General features: G+C 33.9%; 1 protein-coding gene across 21 annotated transcripts in view; it reads left to right on the forward strand.

Annotated features, from left to right (window-relative positions):
- LOC123705668 (TLD domain-containing protein 2) overlaps window positions 1–20,195 on the forward strand; it is a 97,704-nt gene that overhangs the window by 76,097 nt on the left and 1,412 nt on the right. For 16 of the 21 annotated variants that reach the window (XM_045654603.1, XM_045654605.1, XM_045654599.1 and 13 more), the window contains 6 exons: window positions 3,114–3,167; window positions 3,894–3,986; window positions 13,818–13,936; window positions 15,228–15,387; window positions 19,238–19,430; window positions 19,831–19,930. In XM_045654603.1, coding sequence (XP_045510559.1) covers window positions 3,114–3,167; window positions 3,894–3,986; window positions 13,818–13,936; window positions 15,228–15,387; window positions 19,238–19,430; window positions 19,831–19,930 — 719 coding nt within the window. Of the gene's footprint in view, window positions 1–3,113; window positions 3,168–3,893; window positions 3,987–9,907; window positions 10,749–11,593; window positions 12,243–13,817; window positions 13,937–15,227; window positions 15,388–19,237; window positions 19,431–19,830; window positions 19,931–20,195 lie in introns of those variants that run through there. The other 5 variants (XM_045654612.1, XM_045654598.1, XM_045654597.1 and 2 more) reach the window with 3 other exon arrangements.

A 20,195-nucleotide genomic window follows, 5' to 3' on the forward strand; every position in this document is an offset into this window, starting at 1 on the left:
AATACATTAGGTGCGGCTTTACTAACGTGTTGTAGATGGTGTGGCGTAATTTATGAGGAAGGCAAGAAGTAATATTACGCAGAGATCTAAGAAGTGCTGATAATTTATTTTTCAGAGAGCTGCCGATTCGCAAATCTAGGTTATTTCTCGTGGGTTTTATGTTCTAATACAACACCGTTAATTTTAAGTGGAGCGTGTGGTGGAATAATTTTTTTATGAGCTTTGAATTTAGATATATTTATTTTTAGTAGATTGCATTGAAACCATTTATTTAATTCATTTTGTGCTTGCGCTATTATGTCATGTATAGAAGGACCAAAATAAAACAGACAGGTGTCATCCGCATAAAGTGTTAGGTGACCATTTAGCTTTAAATCTTGTAAATTATTAATATAAATTAAAAAAAGCAATGGGCCTAGAATCGAACCTTGGGGTACGCCACATGTAATTGGTAAGGGAATGCTATCGTGGTTATCTATTTTAACTATTTGTGATCGATTTTTTAAATATGATTTCAGCATATCTAGTGCTTTACCATTCATGTTAATTGATGTTAATTTCTTTATTAAAAGTTCGTGAGAAACGGTATCGAAGGCCTTTTGTAGGTCAATAAACACTCCCAAAACTATATTGTTTGCGTCAATGTTCTGTTTTATTTTAATAGTTAGGTCCATAGTCGCTCACAGAGCTCACTTTTTGGCTTAAATTCGTATTGACGCACTGAATTAAAATTAAATGAGTCTAAATATTTTTGTAATCTCGTGTGTAAAATCTTCTCCAATATTTTGACAATACTGGCAAAACCGAATACTCACTCTTATAGATAGGAGTTACCTTCGCTATTTTTAACGAGTCCGGAAAACGTCTATGACTTATGGCTTGGTTAAAACAGTCGCTTAAAGTATGATTTAATTTTTCTTTGATGCATTTAATTGCTTGTGTAGTAATACCATCAAGACCTGTACTACAGTTTGAATTAAGGTTATTTATAATTATTTATAATTATATATTTTTACTGGCTTCGGTAGGTATGGGGCCTTAGACAAAGTAACAATTACAAAACGATAACGAAGTTAGAAATCGCATAAATGTATGGGATTGACATTAGATAGACCACGTGATCTAACGCGGCGTATGTCAATCCCATACATTTTTGCGATTTCTAACTTCGTTATCGTTTTGTAATTGTTACTTTGTCTAAGGCCCCAGGAACTTATTAGTGAGGTAATTTTTAAAATTTCGTAGTTGTCTTTAGATTTCCTCTCCTCTGAATTATAAGATGTCTTTCTGGGAAACCAGTAAAAATTACATTTTTTTGCGGCTCTTTCTGTCCCGTAGTTCCTTGATTAAGTTTTAATTTATATGAAGTTGATTTTTAGACCCGATGGGTTGGCTGACTGATTTATTGATTGAAGATTTAATTCCAGTGATTTTATTTTACTCTCACCCTGGTTTATCTGGGATTCTAATTGAGAAATAGCACTCTTCAATATGTTTTGTTCAGTAATTATGCTGATGACTTAATTTCATTGATTTGATTCGTATTTTGGCGAATTAAATTCAAAGATTGTTCGTTCGACGATTTAATTTCGGTAATTTGTATTTTTACCTCAGAAATGTTTTCATGAATTTTGTTTACTATTTGTTTATTTGAGCATACATATTTTTCAAGTAATAAATACGGCTCAACTCCGACCGAATATCCTTCATATCATCACTAAATCTGCAATCTTGTTCTAGCGGTTGTTTCCGTTTTCTGTAAGTAATTTGAGTATCAGTTGGCGTAGAACTCGTAGAAAACGAACTTAGCTTCCATAGATCGGGATGCGATCCACCGGCAGTACCCACTGCATGTTGGCGATCTGCGTACACTCATATTTACTCCGCAATGGATAATTTGTGCAGGAATATGAGTCGTCATTTGTTTGACCTAAATCTAACATTTTAATTATTTTATCAGATTGATGTCAGAACCAGGGCAAAGGCAAACGCTACACGTCAACAAATATTATGATAATTATCTTGATATTTACTGATGTATCTTGGGAGAGATCACAGCACACCCTACACCATCAATACTGACGGCAAGATAAATATAGCGATCTAGGTCCTGGGATCAGATCACAAGGATTTCCAGAAATCCAGCGATATATTTTGATCGGTCAATACACTACCCTACACGTCAATAAATATCGTAATCCGATAGTAAATATTGACGGAACACGTGAAGCGTTCGCGAAAGAGTTGCCCTGATTCAAGTGGTAGGTTGTTATTTGTAGGTTGCATACTACTTGAGAGTTATCACCGTCACTGTATGACGAAAGGTTCGTCCAAATATCTATCTTTTTAGGGTTCCGTATTTTTAGTTTCACAACGTTTTCAATAAGTTTCAATTGAATTACGGTCGACTTATTCAACTTCCATAAAACTCAGGAGATTTTTTGTTAGCCCTAATTTCATATCCCCATATCAATGTCATGCAAGTGCATATAAATGGAACAGATCAACATACGACTTATGATTTGGTATATAAAACGGAGTCAAGAAGTGTTTGAGCATTTCAAAATTTGAACCATTACGGAAGTCGAGTTCGTCTAGTCTAGGCGGATTTAGCAATGTATGGAACATTATACCTAACTATAATATGTTTATGTACGGAGCCAACAAATACTGTAGTGTTTACGAAAAATTAATCTACGTTACTTAATATACAGTTTCGTTTTGTCGGATCAAATAAAGCTGTAATTTTGATAATATAAATGGATCTGATCAACATACGACTTTGGATTTAGTATATAAAACGGAGCCAACAAGTGTTTATGGGTTTCTGAATTTCGGCCGTTACGGAGTCGATTCAGTTCAAGATCTTAGCAATAAAAATGTTGAGTATATCAATTTCTCCATGAATACGTTTGGCAACATCGCCCAAAAATTTGCGCCGTTGCCACTCCGGGCAAGATCTTTGCAACCGGAGTCGAGTAATATGGGGGAAAAGGTGGAGTCAGGAATGCACGGCAGTCGGTCTGGATCAACTTAGTGCCCAAGTTGGTATTTATATATATATATATATTATAATGCATACCAATAGAAACAATATTATTGTTTTGTTACAGGAACGCGCCGGCAGCACTGGAGATGTATCTGACCTTACGAGAGAGTCGTGGGAGGTAAGAATTATAAACTGTACCTACTTATATTACTGCTTAAAGTCAATATTTTACAACTTTTGTATTATGATTTGTGATTAACAAATAACGCTTTCTATTCTAACACATCACATTCCACATTACGGTACATATTAAACAACGATAAGTTTGTTGTATTGCGTGTTTTATCGTGATAAATTTGTGCATCAAACAAAGGCGCTATCTTTAAATTAGATTCATTACTACACAATTATAATGTATCAAATATCTATAAATGAATAACAGACAATGAACAATATAACTTTTAATTTTACTCGCGTGCAATGCTTTCGTATACCTACGTAACATAAATGTGTATGCGGGAAAGTTACGTTTTCTAATTGAACATGTGCGCACGATTTTTTTGAATTAATCGATTATGCCCGCTCAATAAAAGGGCTATTGATATATCGCACTAATTGTTTTCGATAAATTAATAAGTCGATCAGATAATCACGTAATTGATTTTGAAAATCTGAGCGCTGTCTTTATTGTACGATAGCGTCGTTAATAGGTTCGATGGATACAAGTGTTATCTAGATGAACCTTAGTATTTGTTAATCGCTATAACACATTTATTTTAGGATATCTTTACATATCGTAAACATACTTTGCACATAAACTCTACATATGACACGTTTTATTACCGGAGGAACTAATAAATTTGTCTGATATAACAAAACTGTAATGAATAACGCGATTGCGTAGCTGCTGAAGGCGCCCTACGTGAAAATATATTCGATAATGAAGAGTCAAGCCGAAGCGCTGGGCGATTCGCTCGGAGAGGAGCCTCAGCCCGAGGTACTATAGCGCTTTACAGCAACGCTAGAAGTTACGATGTTTGTTGTAGTCATAACTCGTAGGGGTGTTAGAATATGCACGATGCTAAACGCCCATGTGATCAACGCGCGTTTACGAACACGTCAAGGCGTCGCGTTGATTCCTCCGATCCTTTTTAATAATTTACGTCACTTTATGGACCCCTTGATAGGATACCATAAATGTGCAGTAATATGGTTCAATGCTTTGTTCATATTAATATCGAATTAATGTGATTGGATATCCAAGTACGGACGCGAGCCTTGGTGTGTTCTTACTATCTGTATGCACTTCTAGATACCTATGCACAATCCTGTAGGATTGCAAGATTATATCCACTTTAAACCCTGTTTTGATGAATGTACATTGTTTATTCTTATTTTTATTCGTTAATTGTAAAATAAAACAAGTTGATTTCTCAACATCCTCTTTATTTGGTTTTCCTTTTAGTTTATGCAATATTTTTAACAATTTATAATCATGTTCATAGACGATGACTATGCATATTTCTGAATATATTTCACATATAAAAATAAACATACGATCACCAAAGGTAAATTTCGTATCTTAGTTTCGTATGATCATAGTGAGTTAGTGACGTTTCCAAATATACACTCGATAGTTAAGAATTCTAGGAAACAATAGATGACGCCGCGATCGCCACGTAACCACGTAAAAAACAGTTACTTGGGCATTCTCGAGCGCGTCAGATATTCATACTACGTATGCCCCAAGTGCCTCTGATAACAACAGTATACTAATCTGCCGGTTTGCGTGGTGGGGCTAGGCATATAAATTCGTCAAAAATGCACAAAAAAAAAAATTTACTCGAGCGCGTCAGATTTTCGGAAGGGGTGTTAATTAGGCCCCAAGAAAGCTCCCCTTAAAAAAACTGACGATTACGGCATGACGATAAGTTACGATGAATTTTTGAAAATGCAGAAAAAAAAAGTCCTTTTGAAATACTCGAGCGCGTCAGATTTTCATAGGGGAGGTTTATCTAGGTAACCTGAAAGCATATTTTCTTAATCTGATAAAAATGTTGGTGGGTTCTCTTAATCTGACCGAAAAAGGTTTGTGGGTTTCTTTTTTTTAATCATCGTTATTTCATATCAATTTTTCTTACCACCCTCAGTTTTCGAGATATACTAAAAAAACCGGGAGTTTGAGTTTTTATGATGCTTCAAGTAAAAAAAAATTAAACTTTGGACAAAAATGAAAAGAGACCTTTTTTTGTAAAATAAAATTACCATTTTTGTTTATTTAAACTTTTTTTTTTGAAAAAGTAAAGTTCGCGACTTATATGCTGCAACGCGTTTTTCGGAAGACGAAATGGCTCCTCCAGACTTCCGGTCATGCGGAAACCGGCAGATTTTGTGTTTTTAGTAAGTTTTAGATTATATTCTTCAAAATAAAAATAAAAAAATTCGCGCTCGAGAATGCCGGGTTAACTTTTTTTTTTTACAAGTTCGCGACCCTATAACTCGGCGGCGTCAAGGACTTATGGTCAGATTAATTAAATTTAGTCTTAAAACACTAAAATCAACCCCCAATATCTTAATCTGACGCGCTCGAGTATTTCAGACTATCGATTTTTTTTTTACTAATCTGATCGTCTATCCTAGGCGCGCGTCACTACATATAGAGCTAAATAGTGAAAAAGTTTGTTCTATTAGGTCTAAGGTATCTCTCATATCTTAAACTGCCACGCTCGAGTATTGCAGAAAATTCCCCTCTTCGCCTCCCTATCTATCACTGATTTTTATTTTGTCTCTATTTAATTACATATTTATTTATTTGTCTAGACTTTAAATCAATTGAATTTAATGGTTGGTTTGTTGCTAGGTATGTATTCATTTTTTTAAGTTTAATTCACATAATATATTAATGTGGATAAAGCTGTATTTTTGAGATGCATTAAAAACTTTCATACAAACTAAATTAATATTTTTTATCTGCTTTTTCAATTCACCATAAATACCAACGGAATTCAAAGTTCTAATAATTCCCAAAAGTTTTCCAGAAAAATCTTAAATTATGTATATGCAAAATCCGTGTAACCGCTTTTTTGTCTCTCAAAATACGCTTCACGTCAAAAATGTCAAAAAAATTACAACTGTTTCTTGTTCTTTAGAATCAAAATTCAAGGAAAAATTACTAACTTTCAAGTAAAATCTGTGATTCTTGGTAAATCTCAGCGCGACCTTTCCACAGGTTGGTAAATACTTCCACATTATATAACTAAATTCAATCTAGCTATTCTATTCCGGTCGTAAAATTAAAGCTAAAAGGTCTCTTGGAAAAGAAGCTTGCGATTAATTTTTCAAACTAACAGAATACGTTTATTAGGAATGAGACTGTAACTAAATACGATTTTAATAGGCGAGGATAAACGTGATCAATTCACTGATTGTACAAGCACACGTGATGAACACCGTTCAGTTTGTTTAGTATCTCTGCCAACTGGCGATAATATTGAGACTAATATTCATTTACATTGCAACTTGCATTACAAGACGGCGGGCGTTGCGTTGTACACAAACGTTTAAATAACTCGTCGTCTGATGTTTATTTATTGTGAATCGAGTATTACGAACGCAGTTCATCTTTTCATACTAATAATATTGCATAATCACGTATAGATACCAAATACTATGAATGCTAACCATCATGTTTGTTACGCTGTAACTGTTAAAGGAATTCGCTAATTCGACTGTACTATACTTTACGCTATGTGAATTTATCATCAAGCTGACAACAATACTCTGTCAGATAAATGAATTCAAATTGCTACATGCTCTTGGAAAATACCGGACAACTAGCGCATTTAATGAGATGTAGCGTTGGAAATAAGCTAATTCTGTCTCGCATTGTCAAAGTACTAGTTGCTTGTACATTCCTTTTTATCGTTTTTTGTACATAGATTTAAAATAGTAACTTTTCTGTGACAAAAGGGTCCGTTGAACTAATGTTTTTGTAAGTGCCGCTTAAGATTGCATTTCATTTTTTAAGGTGTTAGTATGCTATTAAATGAAGGTAACGTAACACTATATAAAAAAATTACTTTAAAAAAAGGCTTCATTCTACTCATGTCAATCTACTTAGGGCTCATAAAATCGTCATCAAATAGCCCTTGGAGACTAGATAGTAAATTGGTAAACAGTCTAATGTACGAGCATTTGACCTCGTCCTTCATATTCGAAATTATTCCACTGGGTGCTTTTTGAGGCATTTTCGACGTTTACATAAAAAACATCATTCTATTTTTTTTAACCCTTTACTGTATTTTATGGTATATATTTTATTTGTCCCCGATAAAAAAAGTAAATATTAATTATAAAAGAATTTTAGTTGCAATCGAAATTAGTCAAATTTCCATACATCGTTCGACATTGATGCTTGATACTTGTTTTTTAGTCTTAACTCATTAGGGTATTTTCCATTCTCTATAGTGTTACAAAATCATATTATGTGAAGAAAACATATTTACGGAAATTACTCAAGATTTAAAATTAATAGCACAGTTAATAGATTACTTTTATATTTATTAAACTTGTGTCTTCAAATAATTTGAAGTAAAATATAACAATCAGATGGAAAATATTTGCAATAGCGATAGTGCTAAAGCTGTTTTTGAATTCTGACAGGTTGTGCAACAGACATAGCTACTCCATAAACATTTTTAATATATTAAAGACTAGCTTCCGCCCGCGACTCCGTCCGCGCGGATGTCGGTCTTCGCGTGGATGGTTTATTTCTCCATTTTGAGTAACTCTGACAATTAAACATCTTATAAATATCTATTGGACCCAAATACGGCTAGGCCTATAATAATACGCAACGTGTGTTCGCGGTTCTACAGAACAACGTCTATAAAACTGAAAAGTTAAGATTAATTTTTTTCTACGTATTTTTCCAGGATAAAAAGTATCCTATTTTACGCCCAGGATAATAAGGTATAATTATACCAAGTTTCATCGAAATCGAACCGTTAGTTTTCACGTGATGCCTTCACATACAGACAGACAGACAAAAATTTTTTTAATCACATATTTGGGTTTGGTATCGATCCAGTAACACCCCCTGGTATTTATTTTTTTAATATTTTCAATGTACAGAATTGACCCTTCTACAGATTTATTATATGTATAGACTATGTATAAGTAGGTGTATACGCAATAGTGTAAATAAATTAGATGTTTAATATCAGATTCAGAAAAGTAAGCCTGCGATAACATATAGAGCACTCTTTTCAAATTTCTTTTTATTTCGGTTAAGTCCCATTCAGAAATTGTTAACATTCTGAGTATTATGTTGTTTTAAATGGGTTAATTAATGATATCTCGTTTAAATGTATAGGATAAAATGGAACTGGCTGCATTTCCCGCGATCCAGTGAGATCGAGTTTATATTTATGGTGCCCATAAATAACTTCAGTTTTTATTGTTGGAAGTATTTTAAGTGATATACAGGCTGTGTAGATAACTTACAACGACGTATGTTTACACATTCTATGTATGGAAAATTTACATCATTAATTACCTCATTACAATATTACGATAGATTCAATTTTAGGTCACCTCTTTAATATTTGTTTTATATATTTCACACTTCAACTGTCACAAATAAGAAAAAATAAATTATCTAGATAAGGTTTTCTCAATTGTTTAGATGTAAATGAAAATGAACTTGTCTTACATTAACGTGTCATTATATAAAAGAAAACATTTCAATTAAGCCTGTAACTCGAGACGTTAAATTCTAAAACTAATTGGCGTATCGCTAATTGTTAGGTTTTTAGCGTCTATTTGCAAATTTTAGAATCTTTATTATTCATGGCAGAAATTTAGCCTTTCGTTAACTGTTATTATCAAAATTTGTGACCTATGCTAATTGAACGTCAATAACGTGTGGTGAAAATGGTTCTTACGTTAACCTTTGCAGTTCTTAACAATAATAAATAAAAGGAAATAAATGGCTATTCAGATCAATGAACTGTAAATACAGGGCTACCAGTATTGCAATGAAATCTGATATTGAGGTAAAAGATATAGGATGAAAGTATAAGTGTCGTATTTCATTTAATACCATAACGGTGTGTACAAACTTTAAACAGATTTACAGCCAGTCAAGAGTGTTTGAACCATTTTTTTTATTTAAATCATATTTTAGATAAAGGGAAGTGAAATTGAATGTGTGGTTAACTATTTTATTATATGAGGTAGAAGTTAGAACTACCAGTCCAGTCAGTGTCAGACAAGGGATTACTGATAAGCAAATATCGTCTGGAGATTTTAGAAAATTTCTTGGGGCGATAAGAACATACAGAGACTTACTTTGATGGATGTTTGTACAGTATTATTAGTTATTTGTTTTTGGATTCCATAAATCTCGGCACGTTGATATACGATCTCATAAATTGTGCGGTAGCTGCTGTCGGATCTCAAGAACATAGCCATAATATAAGTATAAATTCGCAAGCATTAGACATACTTCCTTGACGTGTTCACCTAGACAAGGCAGCGATTAAGAAATATTTATAAAAGCCTTTTGCTAAAATTCACTGCGAATAATCCCACTTCATGGTCAAATCTCGATTAAGCATTTTGTACAGCATCAGTTTAAGTATACGTCATCTGTTAATTTAATTATATGTTCATGTTTTTCTACATAGGTAAAACAAAATAAGAAGCCCGTTTAAAATATAATTGCAATGCATGTAATTACAAATGACATGAGGTTAAGGTATTAGCGCAATGCATACAAACCTTGTCGTATGACATTGTTTGTAAATGGAGAAGATTTAGGTAGATTTTATTTGAATGGATTTTCCAGATATTTTTTTTTTATTATTGGCAGCCAGTGATGGTATCGCCTCGCAGTAGGAGAGCGGCCTAGCACGTCCGGATACGTGAGTCGACGTCACCTTCGAACACGGGTCAGCCACTACGGTGCATTTATATTTCCAATGCCATCACCCCACTCATCTGGCCATTTTTTATCCACTAATTTTGAACAGTCACAATAAAACAGTTTCCCGAGGTGCATTGTTGTTGCAGTTTCAAAATAATAAATCGTCGAAAAGTCTGTTTACATTCCAACACTGATAAGTGGTGCGCAGTTCGGTAAATGATCCCATTTGTCCGCCAATTAATCTCTTATACACGTTCAGGCAGCCAAGTTAATAGTTTAAGTAGGGAACTAATTCGTTTCCCGATAAACAGCATGCTAGAGCAGCCAAACGTGCACTTTTTGTCGTCACAGTGGCGGGGTCGCCGTGGCATGCCGCGATTCTTTCTTTAGCCTCTAGCTAGTCCCCAAGCAGCGGTGCTGCGCCGTACTCGCCTTTATGACGGATTATTCGTTGAAAAACTTTTTTAATTAATACGCGGCCCGACAACTTGAATACGCGAGTTCGACTTCAGGCAGCATTCGCGCCATAAATGCACTCGACTGAAGTGAATCACTTTTCAAAGCGAAAAATACAGAACTTTGTTTATAAGCAGAGCCGAGGCGGAGTTTACAATACAAAACAACTTCGAAACCGCTTTAGCCGTGTGGGTGAATCTAAAAACGTCTCGTGAATACTTGCGTGTTTTACGTTCCTTGTGCACACTTGCAGTTGTTGTATTCGCGAATTTTGTGCGAAATAACGTTTCATAAATGCAGACTATGAAATGGATAGAAATGGTGCGGCTCGGGCCAACGTCGCCGGAGAGGTCTTCCACTTTCGACAGCGAGAAGGTGAGGTTACGAAATACCGTTAACTATAGCGAAAACAATAATGTATACTTTCTTATCGGATTGTAAATTTGACATCGTGCGCTATAAACACTTATATGCCTTAACTGTTTATACCGCCAATATAATATAATAATTATTGTTGATATTTAATCGAGTTGTCAGCCGGTTTGTATCTAACAATATTTTTTTATTGTGTATCTAGAGAGATCAAAGCTATTAAAATCTTGCATAAGTTTGGTCTTTTATAGGTACCTATATATCCATCTATCGTAAAAATAATACATATAATTTAAAGATGCTATCGTATCTAATTTTTCTAAGTAGCATGATATAACCTGTTATCTTCATGGTATAAAGATAAAGCTACTTATAACCTTTGTTACCCAAGTTAAATATATGATAGGTAGTCAAAAAGAATTGTTGTGACCTACTAATTAATTAACTGAATACAACTCGCTTACATTTCCTGTATCGTAAGAATATTAAATGTACATATTGCAATAAATGTCACATATAAACGGGTTTAGGATGTCGAGCAAATTGCTAAAAAATTGTTCGTATCAATGACAATATTGCTCCAAATATTGAAAATACACAAAGTACCTACCTACCTAGTATTTAAAGCAGTCGAAAATAAAAGCTTTTTGCAATGGATTTTTATTAATTAACATAATGTTTCCTAATCTATTAGAGATAATATACTATTATATTTTTCTATAGCTAGTTATCATATTATCACTATAAATCACGAAAATTTATTTTATTATCTTTGATCAGTTAAAGGCCGTCATGTCGCGATTTAGCTGAATGACAGATATACAAATATAAATCAACCAAAAGGGTATTATACTGTAAAGAATAAACAATATTATAATATTAATGTTACATTACCTACATCCCTTAGGTACCTATAATTAAAAAAAAACTATGACGAAATCCCTCTTACATATAACACAAATTGGCTTGGGTTAATAATATTAATAGTATCAATTTTTGATAGTTACTTATCAACTTACATTTATTGCCTAATAAAAAACATATAATCCACAATAATAAATGTATTGTGCATTATATTCACAAATTATTGACATAAGATAACATCTAGGTTTGATATGGAACACTCACAACATGAAGGTTCAGTCGTAATTGTGGCGGTGCATTGGATGCTTTTCGGAACCTTAATTAAAATTAACCGGTTATTTTCAAAATGACGATCGTTGGCATTCAACCTTAATAGTTACCGCTGATTATAATGTTCTAACTAGCTATCAACTAAACAACGTTTTAATATATTCTTACGTGAGTTGGCAAGAATTGATTACACGTTATTAGTTGCGAAAGTGAAATTCGTTCAAGATGTTAGGAAAGTTAGCAAAAAAGCTTTCCGAGAAAGTGGAAAAGACTAATACCATGTTACTTAAAGTAACTATGAAAATGAAAAAGCCACCAAAGTTTCCTTCTAGTAGAAGGTGCACATTAGAATCCATTGTTGAGGTGAGATTTTTCATACCGACCATTAGGTAATATTATCGTTTATAACTATGAGTTATACCTAAATAATCGCTTTTTGGATACGTGAGAAAATAATACTTATGTTAACTTCAATTAATTCTCTTTTTACATTTTAGAAGCTGACTATTATGATGTAAGCAATAAGCATATATTTTTTCTCTTGTGTTTTTGTTGACTGTGTCCGTCGAATGTCGAGGTTATTCATACTACCATATTTAGAACTACCATCAGCAATCTTGTTTAAGTATAAGTCAAATTTATTAGGCTCGATTTTGATATCATAATAGGTACCTATAGTTGATATTGAACTATTTAATAAATATTAAATGTATTGAAATATGTAAGTAGGTAATCAGATTAAATTTTATTTGTTTCTAGTGTTTTATATCCACGTCCCTATCAGAGGTACATATCATATAAATGTATCGTGCATTTTATATAATATAAAATGTACAAAAATAATAAATAACGCCACCAGATCCATATATGGACGTTGAATTTATTCTTTTCACTTGCCTGTCGACATAGTTGTCATTAGAGGAAGTAGTGCGCAACGCACGCAATTGAATGTTAAAATATAAAACCAGCGTGAATGTTGAATGTGAACTGTAGTGTCCGGAATGCTCATTAGTGCATCTTGTCATTATTAGATGAAATTGTTTGCCATTTCATTCATTCAACAAGTCTCACTTTCAGTGTATTAGCTGTATCATTTTTCACATTATCCGGGGCATGTTGCACAACGTTATAATGTGCCTGTTCATTTAATGAATTGAATGTTGAATAAATATTTTTGCATGACTACAAAAATGTTGTCTCATAATGTATTTCTGTTTATGTTAATTGTATTTTAGGCATAAACTTTGTAAATCTTAATATATATAAATCTCGTGTCACAATGTTTGTCCTCAATGGACTCCTAAACCAATTAACCGATTATAATAAAATTCGCACACCATGTGCAGTTCGATCCAACTTGAGAGATAGGATAGGTTTTATCTCGGAAGTCCCACGGGAAAGGGAACTATGCGGGGTTTTCTCTGAAACCGCGGGCGAAGCCGCGGGCGGAAAGCTAGTGTAACTATATATTACAGCATACCCAAAAAATAACGTCATCTCATTCTCAATCAAAACTTGTATAGGTATTAACAGTTCATATCTAGATGATTCCGTATACTAGTTCAGAAGAAACATTGAGGACAAAGTACTAATACATATTATGAGATTTCTCTGTTTTAAAAAGCAACTCGTTATTCGCACCGTTACTATCAATGTGGGAACAGGTTTATGAATATGTATCAAGTCTGTTTTTTGCCGAGATATGTTATGTAGGCTGCTAAATATCTCTTAGCTCGAAAATATTTTTTGATGTTTCTTTTATATGGCATAGTTGGAGCATATTCATTTTTCTAGAGCTCGTTTAATCTAATGTACGAGTCTATTTCAGGAAAAAACTTCATGACATTATGTAGCTTGGAAACGTGATGTTGCACGTGTTCTATTTTTATGATAGGCTATGTATGGAAGTGTATTAAAGTCCACAATGTGCCGTAACAGGTGCTGTCCATGAGCGATGAGCTGCGACGAGCGCTTTACTCGTCTGGCGCCTCCGTCGACATGGAGTTCTCGCCCCCCGACCTCATCGGCACCTCCGAGATCTTCACTATGGAACACAGGTAAATGACTCCACTGGCTATTGACATTCCCCTCTTATGTTCATATCCTACTCCTAAGATATAAGATTTATTATTCTGCGACATCCAAATTGACCCACTTCCATTCAGCGGTTTCTACTAACCGAATTCAGAAAATTTCAGTCATAAAGATAAACCTTAAAGCAAGCAAGCAATAAGAAATATTAAAATAACGTAGAAAATTCTGTTTAATTGCATCAATTCGAGCTATTGCGAGTTACGCCTTGCTGCGTTCGTTTCTTATATTCTGAAACAATCGAGTGAAGCGTAAAAACAATATTAACATATTAAGTATGTTTAATTCAACAGAGGCTACGACCTCTGTAGGTGCGATTTTATAAACAATGATAATTCAGGTACAATGTATGGGGGGAATCATAATATTATCATGTATTAAATTAACGAGGGATATTGTCATACGGGTGAAATGTTGACCACGAGTTGTAATGTGATTGTGTATAAATAAATAGCTTGCGAATCATTTTGCACAATATTGAGTAAGAATAAACTCGCTATCTTTATTCGATTGTTGCTTTCGTATGAAATATCCAATCGATTGAGAAAGTTTGCATTCTTTGGTGTAAATTAGCAAGTAGGTAATTAAATTTAAATTGGGTCGGTCTGCAAAGCTAAATCTCGGTTAAGATTTGAGATAAATATGAATGAGGAACATGTATGATGTAATGTGCTTAAACCGTTGTATATTCGGAGATATTGAGAGATGCGCAGACAGAAGTGAATAATCTAGCAAAACATTTAACATGGCTTCAGTAAAGTATCCATGTACTTGATAATATAACATGCCCTCGCCATTTCCATGAATTGGAGAATCCCTCGTAAGAATTTCAAGCAAAATAAAATTAGTTTAACTTCCAATCAATACCTACAGAATGCATATCGTCTCCTTTCCTATCCCTTTTGAATGCCTCATCCAGTATCCTACCTATCTCCAATAGACTTTCCAATCTTTCTTCTAATTTTTTGTACCCATAATGTCTTAGATAATGTCTAACTAAGCGACTTCAGAAGCGTAATACACAATCATTTGAGGATATTTATGATTCTCCAACCTATACTGTATATACTCATATACGCACGTAAATGCGTAAGAATATAGGTATCCAAGTAAAGTGTAATTCACAATGATCTGTATGCAGCGTAATACAGAATCAAATGACGATATTTATGTATTCTCCAACGCATATACGCACGTAACTGCGTAAGAATATGTCCAACTAAAGTGCATTTCACAATAATCTGTATGTACATTCAGGGAGAAGCTATGCAGCGTGCTACCGGCCCGCGCGCAGGGCTACATGTGGTCGCTCGCGTTCAGCACGAGCCAGCACGGCTTCTCGCTCGCGTCCATGTACCGCAAGATGCAGCGCGTCGACAGCCCCGTGCTGCTCGTCATACAGGACACTGATAATAACGTGAGTTTACACATTTTTTTTAACCAACTTCGAAGAAAAATGAGCAGTTACGCCCTTAGTACACCGACGCATTCGCGTGCGGCAGCGAAACAACGAAAAATCTGTCAGTAGTATGGCAGAATTTCGCATATGATATGTCTCACTCTAGCACATATATAGATGAAATAGTTGCGTCCTTGTCAGTATTGTTTCGCAAGGAACTGCGAAATGGCCATTACTCAGACGCATTGCGAAAAAGTTGCGAAAACATTGCTGTTTATTAACGTTCCGCAGATATTTCGCTACGCAGTAGTTTCGCAGAGATTCGCCGCCGCACGCGAATGCGTCGGTGTACTAACGGCGTTATAATTAAAAAGTACTGGGTAAAGTCGTCTTGAGTTTTTGGAAGTTTGCAAGGAGTAATTGCTTGGAATTTTGTCATGTAAGTTTTTAGAGGTATGGCTGTGGCTGTGGCTGTAGCATAGTCGTCTCAATTCTCTCCTACAGGGACTGTTTGTGATCAATTACAATACATTTAAGGATTTCGATCTCCCACAAGACAAACGATATTAAAAAAATCTTGTCAGTATTTATCATTGCTAGAAGTGTTATGGACACGTGAATGCGAACTATAAATTTATTAAAAACAAAAGGTTTTAAAATGTAAAGTATGCAAGAAAAAAAAAAGTTCCTTCACATGTATAAGAATATATTTACGAGTATTTTATTCTTTTTATAATTAAATACTCCTTTAAAAAAGACCGCGAGAACCGTACCGGAAAAGAAACACGCCTGAACGCATTCTAGTGGTATGAATTACCGTGTTTCCAATTGCATACATAATTATCAAGCAAATACCTAACTGTACAATTAAATTGCTTGAACATGATCATTTATTAGGTTGCTTTAAATTAACGAATAATCTTTACTAATATTATAAAGCTCAAGAGTTTGTTTGTTTGAACGCGCTAATCTCAGGAACTACTGGTCCTATTAGAAAAATTCTTTCGATGTTAGATTGTCCATTCATCGAGGAAGGAAGAATATATAGGCTATGTATCATCAAGCTAAGACCAACAGGAGCAGAGCAATACGGGTGAAACCGCGGGGAAAAGCTAGTTAAGTAAATGGACAAAAATTTCAAAAGGATAATATGTTTGACTTGAATGCATATTATGGTAAAAACTATGAAACCATTCCGGTTAATTGTATTTAAACCCTCAGACTCCGAGATAAACACATATTTGACATTTAAAAGATACTCAAGGAAGGTATTAAAATTTCAAGAAGTGCAATCATTTTATAATCGACACGTGGTTTTAGTTCAAACATATAGGTGCTGACATACAGTATAATAAATAATCTAATTGGATTATTCGAGCTTATTTTAGAATAAATAATTAAGTTCATCAATTGATTTACTTTTAAATTATAATTTTACAGATAAATTATGAGAGCTTTCATAATTATATTTGCATATATTTATCTACAACGCACCCATTTTACAATTCAAGTCTAAAATGAAACTAGAGTCGCATTTATTTTTGAACATACTGTAAGTGAAATTGCATGAGTGTGAGTACTGTGAACATGCCAGCTTTCCTTAATTGACCGATATGCTACTAAATATTCTGATGACCTCTCTGACCTACTCTACCTTGTCTATGTGTAAACACAGTTAGTTTGGATAAATAAAAACAAGAATTTTAATTGAACTGATTTGTCATATTGTAATCAGAAATTTATCCCGTAAATGTTCACATTGTATGCCATTATTTATGTTATTTGTAATAATTGATCATAATAATTAATAATAAGTATATCTTTACTCATCTTCTATATTCTAACTTCTAAGTTTACCGAACGTACATTTATTTTTTAAATACTTATTGCATTTGGCATTTATCGAAATGCGGGTACTAAATTCTAATATGTCTATACAAATATTATAAAGCTGAAGAGTTTGTTTGTTTGTTTTTTTGTTTGAACGCGCTAATCTCGGGAACTACTGGTCCGATTTGAAAAATTATTTCGGTGTTAGATAGCTCATTTATCGAGGAAGATATCATTTATATCATCACGCTGCGCTACGGCCAACAGGAGTGGCGCCACAGGGGTGAAACCGCGCGAAGCAGCTAGTCATAGATATATGGATAAATAGGTACCTATATAAAGATTTTGTTTGTGTTTACAAGAATCATGTAACAGATATATTATAGATTATTTTCTAGGTACTTCATAAAAAGCTCACATAAATTTTATCAGTAACCTCGTAGCAAAATAATAACAAAAATGATTAATTATAATGATGAAATAAACGCCTATTTATTAAACTAACGTTTTCATTATTTATAGTTTGATTTAAATAATTATTATTAAATATCCTTGATGATTAATTTATACCGATAATAATCAATAAAATTATCTTAATAATAGCAAACGCGATCCATCAAAAAAATGTACCTACTTATGTACATCCTTAATTATATGTAAACAATTTTTCATTATGTTGTTGAAACAAGAACATCATTTTGATAAATGTTCATTAAAACAATTATTATTAGAATCAAAACAAAAAGACAATGTAATATGTAATTTAGAATTTAGAATTATTATGTGCAAAATGAGATCGTTATGTGCGGTTCTTGACGGTAATGTATTTTTAATAGGTCCAGAATATATAAAGTATGGCTATGTAATATATGTGTATTAAATTAAGTTATAAATAACTGACACTCGAGACTCCTTCGTAGATAGCTGTAGGTATATTATTTCCTTATTGAAGATCAGAAGCGTAGCGTGCCTTGGCGGGGCCCCGTATAAAAAATTATTTGGGGGCCCTTAGGAAGGGAAAAGATTTCTCACAAAAGAAAAAAAATGTTTGCATAAAATTAAAAGAAATATTTATTCATCATAATTATCTATCTGCCACTTATTCCAAAATTTTTACAAACAATTCAAATTAAATATACACACAGGAGGCCAGAAAATTGCTTTTTGGACTTTTGTCATTTCTGAAAAAAAAATTTGGGAAGTTTTTAGTAATTTTTGCTTACGCACGTTAGGGGGCCCTTGGCGCGGGGGCCCCGTATAATTGATACGGCTGATACGGCGGTAGCTACGCCCCTGTTGAAGATAAATATTTATTTAATTTGATTTTAAAAGTTACTTTAAATAAGTATGAAGGACTTTTGAGACGAATGTATGACATAAAAATAATAAAATATTAAATAATGAATCGATAAAGAATGTCGTTTGAAAGGAGCGAATAAATTATTTAGTAAACTGTAGCAGCGATTAATTGTTCATACTTGTTTGTGTAAGAAGGTTATGATGTAGCTAGTTGAAAACTTGAAAGTTTATTAAAATTTATCTCAGTGTATTCGAAAATAATATTTCTAACCACGATATGGAAAATCATCTCAGTTGTAACTGTAGGTACCTAAATTTATGTCAAAACGTCGTTCCCAAACATGAATACTGATTTCTATTTTCTGGCCCTGTTATTTGTTAGGAATCTTCAAAGAAGAGAAGTAACTATAATATTTGCAAGAACCCAAGTTTGAATTTTTAGACATTTTTTTGCAAGCCAAATTTTATCTGACGTTAAAAAAATTATAATTATGTTTATTGCATTCAAATCCATCCCGCCTCGAATTTTAAGCTATTGCATAGCTTCTATCGCGGGCCTTGAGCGCGGGGACCGAATCGAGAAATTCCGTAACGAAAAAACCTCACGCTCCCCACTCCGACGGGCGGAGGTGTGGCTTGAAGGCATAGCATCAAGCATGCAATAACTTTACCGCGGCAGTCCCCGAGTGCCACACGTCTTTTAAAAATTCTTTAAAAATTTACATAATTTTGTTTGTAGGTATTTGGCGCGCTAACGTCATGTGCCCTGCGTCCCTCTGAGCACTTCTACGGGACGGGCGAATCCCTGCTGTTCGCGTTCCAGCGGGCGGACGAGCCGCGGCCGCGTGCGCTCTCTGATAAAGGGGACGAAATCAAGGACAAGGAAGATGACGTCACGGAGAAGAAGGACGAGGACAAGGTCGAAAAAGAAGGTATGTTTCAAATTAACAGTGGTTAAAAGTAGCTTTCCGCCCGCTTTGTCCATTTTTTCTGTCTTAAACTTAACAAAGTAACCTAACCAAAAACCTTTCTGGATAAGCTCTATCTATAAAAAATTTGCATAAAAATTTGTTGCGTAATGTAAAGATCTAAAGCATACGTGGGGATAGATTTTGTTTTATACTATGTAAGCATGTAGTGATGATAATCCAAAAATAGTAATTAATCATAAACACCGCGTAAAGAATGACTTTGGTAAAGTGAACGTTGTAACTTGTAATGTTTATAAACGTGACGGAGTTTCAAAACGGAACCTGAAAAACAGTTCCTACCCTACTACAAACAAATTATAGTTTTAAAAAGAGAATAATAACTGTGGTATTTTTATTTCAGAACCAGAATTCAAAACGAAATTCAAATACTGGGGCTGGACCGGAGACAACATGTACTTCATCAGGGGGAGTAACGACAACATATCTATTGGCGCTGGAGAGTAAGTCAAACTTAGTTTTATTTTTATGAGTATTTATAGGTTTATTTATAATTACTATGTCTAGAAAAAAGTATATCTCATTGTTTTGTTGCCATAAGTATTTATTTATATCTGTGTGTATATCGAACGAATGATTTATCACCCCCTGTATCGGTCAATGTGTTGTTTAACATATCTCACACCGCCTTCTTTTATGGGTGTTATTTTATTGTTATCTTTATATCATGATAATGTTGTTTTTCGATCGATATCTACTCAAAAGTCG

Source organism: Colias croceus, chromosome 2 (genome assembly GCF_905220415.1).
Source record: "Colias croceus chromosome 2, ilColCroc2.1".
NCBI lineage: Eukaryota > Metazoa > Arthropoda > Insecta > Lepidoptera > Pieridae > Colias > Colias croceus.